General features: G+C 37.2%; 1 protein-coding gene across 1 annotated transcript in view; it reads left to right on the plus strand.

Annotated features, from left to right (window-relative positions):
* psmd7 (proteasome 26S subunit, non-ATPase 7) overlaps positions 1 to 6,107 on the plus strand; it is a 17,177-nt gene extending 11,070 nt beyond the window's left edge. Inside the window, exon 8 of the mRNA XM_062040987.1 lies at positions 5,587 to 6,107. Coding sequence (XP_061896971.1) covers positions 5,587 to 5,847 — 261 coding nt within the window. The 3' untranslated portion in view covers positions 5,848 to 6,107. The remainder of the gene's footprint in view (positions 1 to 5,586) is intronic.
* Positions 6,108 to 6,725: the final 618 nt, after the last annotated feature.

The raw sequence follows: 6,725 nt of genomic DNA on the forward strand, positions 1-6,725 counted from the left end.
TACATTAAATGAACATTTTACATAAATGAATAGTACATCCAAACTCCTTAATAAATACGTATTATGTGCAGGGAGAAATTACAGTTACAATTGTTTGTATCTTCCAAACAAGAAAGAGGTTTTATCACATCAACATAGGACTAATAATCTCATTGATACCACATAAAAGGAAAACTGTCATTTTTCGGACACGATAAAGGCTTAAAAAATGTCAAACACTTAGCGTTACAGTTAGGAATGTCCGATAATGGCTTTTTTGCCGATATCCGATATTCCGATATTGTCCAACTCTTAATTACCGATACCAATATCAACTGATACCGATATATACCGATATATACAGTCGTGGAATTAACACATTATTATGCCTAATTTGGACTACCAGGTATGGTGAAGATAAGGTCCTTTTTAAAAAATTAATAAGATAAATGAATTAAAAACATTTTCTTGAATAAAAAAGAACGTAAAACAATATAAAAACAGTTACATAGAAACTAGTAATTAATGAAAATTAGTAAAATTAACTGTTAAAGGTTAGTACTATTAGTGGAGCAGCAGCACGCACAATCATGTGTGCTTACGGACTGTATCCCTTGCAGACTGTATTGATATATATTGATGTATAATGTAGGAAGCAGAATATTAATAACAGAAATAAACAACCCTTTTGTGTGAATGAGTGTAAATGGGGGAGGGAGGTTTTTTGGGTTGGTGCACTAATTGTAAGTGTATCTTGTGTTTTTTATGTTGATTTAATAAAAAATAAAATAAAAACCCATACCGTTAATAAAAAAAACGATACCGATAATTTCCGATATTACATTTTAAAGCATTTATCGGCCGATAATATCGGCATGCCGATATTATCGTTCATCTCTAGTTACAATTAGAGCTGCAGCTATAGAGTATTCTATCGAATATCCCGATCGATTATATCGAGTAATCGAATAAATCATATTTTTGCTTTAAAAAAAATGTATATATTTATTTTTTTTTTTTGTGTCCTGTCTAGCTTCTCAGGCAAATCATATTGTTAATGTAGATGCCCATATCGGCTGTACAAATTTACTTTACAAAAAAGAATTGTGGGATCCTCCTCTTGTTGCCTTATTTGTATTTGGACTTTATTAAATGGATTTATATTATTATTTGGTGCAGCCGGGCCGGAGAAATATTTTTGCTTAATTAAGGTTTAATTATGCATATTAAGATGTGCCTTCAATTATTGCGTTTGGCCTAATTGTCTTTTATTTCCTAAACGCCTGTTTTCATTATTGAAGGCTGACACGCACAGCTGAAATTCAACCGTGGTTGATTGTGCCAATTTGTGCATGCTAATAAAAACAAGTGCGCTCACAGCCCTATGTGCTCTTGGTGAAGATTGATGATCGATCATTTTTAGGTCTTTTTTAATGCCTGGCAGGCGATCGACTGACACACCCTCCACCATTGACCGGCAGCTCGTGATCGATGTAATGGGCACCCCTGGTTTAGACAGTCGACCGACCTCTTTTAGATTCAGTCATCGGGACAAAACACTCAAGACACACCTGACACTACAAGACAAACCCATAAGACAATTTTATAAGACATAAAATAATCAGGCATTTTCCATTTTTAGTGGGAAGTGGTAAAATCAAGATAAAAACAGCCTGTTTGTCTTTGTGTGTACCCAGCTTTAGACGCAACTTTGTGTGTCTGCAGCAGTGTTTTTGCACTCTTACAGAACTACACAAGAAGTGCTATTGTGTGATTTATTCCTTTTTTCAATACACTAACTCTGAACGTGTCCAATGTAATGGATACGTAATATATGACACAATGGAGCGAAACAGGAAGACACGAATGTCAGCAACACGAGCCTAGTTATGTAAGTACTCACATTTAAACAGCAAGATCATGCTAAATGGTCTGTACTAATATAGTGTGTTATTATACCCGGAATGACATTACACATCACATTCACACACGCTGCTGGTGAAATGTCACGTTAGTCACCCTTGACCTGCATTTTCTCTGTTGGCCAGCAGAGCGCAGTATGCATGCAGATACTAGTCTTTGTTATAAGGCAGACCTGGGAAAAATGCGGCCCATTAAGATTTTCAATCCGGCCCGCCAGACGTTTTACATCATTTTTTTATACCTTTAACATCAAAACTGTTTTTTAAAGGCCTACTGAAATTACATTTTTTTATTTAAAGGGGAATAGCAGATCCATTCTATGTGTCATACTTGATCATTTCGCGATATTGCCATATTTTTGCTGAAAGGATTTAGTAGAGAAAATCGACGATAAAGTTCGCAACTTTTTCTCGCTGATAAAAAAAAGCCTTGCCTGTACCGGAAGTAGCGTGACGTCACAAGCGGTAGTGCTGCTCACAATTCCCCGTTGTTTACAATGGAGCGAGAGAGATTCGGACCGAGAAAGTGACGATTACCCCATTAATTTGAGCGAGGATGAAAGATTCGTAGATGAGGAACGTTACAGTGAAGGACTTGAGAGGCAGTGATGGACGTATCTTTTTTCGCTCTGACCGTAACTTAGGTACAAGCTGGCTCATTGGATTCCACACTCTTTCCTTTTTCTATTGTGGATCACAGATTTGTATTTTAAACCATCTCAGATACTATATCCTCTTGAAAATGAGAGTCGAGAACGCGAAATGGACATTCACAGTGACTGAACATGTAAATACACGATTAATAATTCAGCTTTGCGAAGCTAAAAAAAATAGAAGCTAACCTAGCTACGTAGCCAACGTGATAGCATCAGTCTCAAATGCAGATAGAAACTAAATTAAAAAAACCCTGACTGGATGGATAGACAGAAGATCAATAATACTATTAAACCATGAACATGTAAATACACGATTAATAATATTCCGCATGGCGAAACTAAAAAAATAGAAGCTAACCTAGCTGCGTAGCCAACGTGATAGCGTCAGTCTCAAATGCAGATAGAAACTAAATTTAAAAAAACCCTGACTGGATGGATAGACAGAAGATCAATAATACTATTAAACCATGAACATGTAAATACACGATTAATAATATTCTGCTTGGCGAAGCTAAAAAAACAGAAGCTAACTTAGATGCGGCGGCGGGCGTTGTACGCTTTTGACGACACCCCGGCCACCATCAGAGTCGGCAAGAAACATATATTTCCCCAAAGTTACGTACGTCACATGCTAGACTCACCGTAGTGCGTCTGCTATCCTGCTCAAAACACAACACAACCTCCTGGTGTTGGTGTTGCTGTAGTCCGCCGCTCCACCGATCGCACCTACAACTTTCTTATTTGCAGTCTCCATTGTCCATTAAACAAATTGCTCAATCGCTTTATTAACAAGCGGTAACTGGTTGTAGTTCAAAAAGTAACGCACACACATACACGAGCTGCTGTTAGCCAAAACTCACGCTCACACACACTCGAGTTCTCCGCCAACTCACTCGCGCATGCGCGTTCCCCAAACCCTTAAAGACAGTACACTAATTCAAATATCACAGATATTACAGTATTGTACTTAGCCGCTAAGACACCGATCGATCCCACCTACAACTTTCTTCTTTGCAGTCTCCATTGTTCATTAAACAAATTGCAAAAGATTCACCAACACAGATGTCCAGAATACTGTGGAATTTTGTCGAAGAAAACAAGAGGCTTTTCTATCGGGTCCGATGGGGTCCAACCACTTCCGTTGCTTTTGTGACGTCACGCGCATAAATCATATCCAAAGGAGTTTTCCAACCGGAAGTGTGGCGGGAATTTTAAAATGTCACTTTATAAGTTAACCCGGCCGTATTGGCATGTGTTGCAATGTTAAGATTTCATCATTGATATATAAACTATCAGACTGCGTGGTTGGTAGTAGTGGCTTTCAGTAGGCCTTTAAATGACCATAATGAGGTGGGGACTTGTCCAGGGTGTACCCCGCCTTCCGCCCAAATACAGCGGAGATAGGCTCCAGCACCCCTCGCGACCCCAAAAGGGACAAGCGGTAGAAAATGGATGGACGGAAGTCTTGAACTGTAGAAAGTATTTCAATGGTTGAAATCTGCACTTTTGGGTGTTATAGGAGTTATTAGGGTAATCTACGTCACAGCAACTCAGACCAGGAACAAAGCAGAGTGGGCGGGGCTTGTTTTCAGAGCAGCCAGCCCCAAACACATGTGGCAGGAACAGATGTGGAAGCAGATTTTTACAACAAAGTTCTGCATAAAAGTGATAATTTATCATATTGTAAGTGTTTATTACACTTTGCATTCATATCTTGCTGTTACATTTGTGTTGTTTTGCTTGATTGTAAAATATGTCTATGGAGGAGCTGGTCTGAGAAGTAAAAGATGTTCATGTGTTGTTAATATTCAGTCTTTTATTATTCATAGTTAATATTATAAATCCCACGTTCTCATTTTCATGTACATTTCAGTAAAAAACTGTACAATTCCATTCCGTTGTTTTTTTTAGGTGGTCTGTCATAATTTTTTTAGAATTCTATGGGACATTGTGACTTTTGGTATTAGTGTTCCTGAAAAAAAGGGACCCAAGCACACATTCTGTACAGCTAAATGTGTATATATCTTTTATACACACATACTGTACAGCTAAATGTGTATATATCATTTATACACACATACTGTACAGCTAAATGTGTATATATATAATTTATACAAACATACTGTACAGCTAAATGTGTATATATATCATTTATACACACATACTGTACAGCTAAATGTGTATATATCATTTATACACACACACTGTACAGCTAAATGTGTATATATATCATTTACATACACATACTGTACAGCTAAATGTGTATATATCATTTATACACACATACTGTACAGCTAAATGTGTGTATATATCCTTTATATACACATACTGTACAGCTAAATGTGTATATATCATTTATACACACAAACTGTACAACTAAATGTGTATATATCATTTATACACACATACTGTACAGCTAAATGTGTATATATCTTTTATACACACATACTGTACAGCTAAATGTATATATATCATTTATACACACATACTGTACAGCTAAATGTGTATATATATCATTTATACACACATACTGTACAGCTAAATGTGTATATATATCATTTATACACACATACTGTACAGCTAAATGTGTATATATATCATTTATACACACATACTGTACAGCTAAATGTGTATATATATCATTTATACACACATACTGTACAGCTAAATGTGTATATATATCATTTATACACACATACTGTACAGCTAAATGTGTATATATCATTTATACACACATACTGTACAACTAAATGTGTATATATATCATTTATAGTATAAATGATATATATACACATTTAGCTGTACAGTTTGTGTGTATACATTTTATACACACAAACTGTACAGCTAAATGTGTATATATATCCTTTATACACACATACTGTACAACTAAATGTGTATATATCATTTATACACACATACTGAAGTAAATGTAGAGGTGTTTTTATTTTTTTGTAAACCTGAGCTTTCATCTCAGGTCGGGTGTTGTCCCAGAAGAAGACCTGCCTCTGACAGTGTTGTTGTCCTTGCAGGAGTTCACCAAAGCCTTCTACCTTAAGACCAACGACCAAATGCTGGTGGTCTACTTGGCCTCGCTCATACGCTCCGTGGTGGCTCTGCACAACCTGATCAACAACAAGATATCCAACCGGGACGCAGAGAAGAAAGAAGGCCAGGAGAAGGAGGAAGGCAAGAAGGAGAAGAAGGACGACAAGGAGAAAAAAGACGAGAAGGACAAGGAGAAGGACAAAACGGACGCCGGCGCCAAGAAAGACGAGAAAAAGAAAAAATGAGTTTCTTTGTCGTAGGTCAAGCGTCACCTGACTTTGTCTTGGTGTGGATGGTGCTGCAGCCTCTGAATGTGGGTGTGGGCTATAAGTAGGAGTGTAAATGAGGAAGCTGTCAGCTGACACACAAGCAGCACTGTAGAAAGACTTGTTGGCTTCTTTCTTCTGACCACATCGCTTTTCACAGTTGCCATACTTTTCATGCTGTGCTGCAGCTCTTTTGTAAGATGCTTTATCATTTATTAAATTGGAACCATATTACAGTTGGTGATTGTTTTTTTTAAGATATCACTCTTCTATGGCTGGTTTTTTCCCCCTGAAATGTAAATGTTAAAGGACAAGTAAATATAGTGAACTTTAAATCAACCCCCATTCTTTCCTTTGGGACATTTGTTGACTTTCCTTTACCCTGTTCATGCACCTTAAGGAGCACAATCTTTAGAAACACTCGTCAGTATCATTCAGTCCATTTTTGTGTTGGATTTCATCGCATCTGCCTCATTGTCAGGAGTTTGCATGTTCTCCCAATGCTTGTGTTGTTGCTGGCTTCCTCACAAGTTTAACGTACAAACCCCGTTTCCATATGAGTTGGGAAATTGTGTTACATGTAAATATGAACGGAATACAATGATTTGCAAATCCTTTTCAAGCCATATTCAATTGAATGCACTACAAAGACAACATATTTGATGTTCAAACTCATAAACTTAGAATTTCATGGCTGCAACACGTGCCAAAGTAGTTGGGAAAGGGCGTGTTCACCACTGTGTTACATGGCCTTTCCTTTTAACGACACTCGGTAAACGTTTGGGAACTGAGGAGACACATTTTTGAAGCTTCTCAGGTGGAATTCTTTCCCATTCTTGCTTGATGTACAGCTTAAG

The sequence above is a fragment of the Entelurus aequoreus genome, linkage group LG03 (genome assembly GCF_033978785.1).
Source record: "Entelurus aequoreus isolate RoL-2023_Sb linkage group LG03, RoL_Eaeq_v1.1, whole genome shotgun sequence".
NCBI classification, from domain to species: Eukaryota; Metazoa; Chordata; class Actinopteri; order Syngnathiformes; family Syngnathidae; genus Entelurus; species Entelurus aequoreus.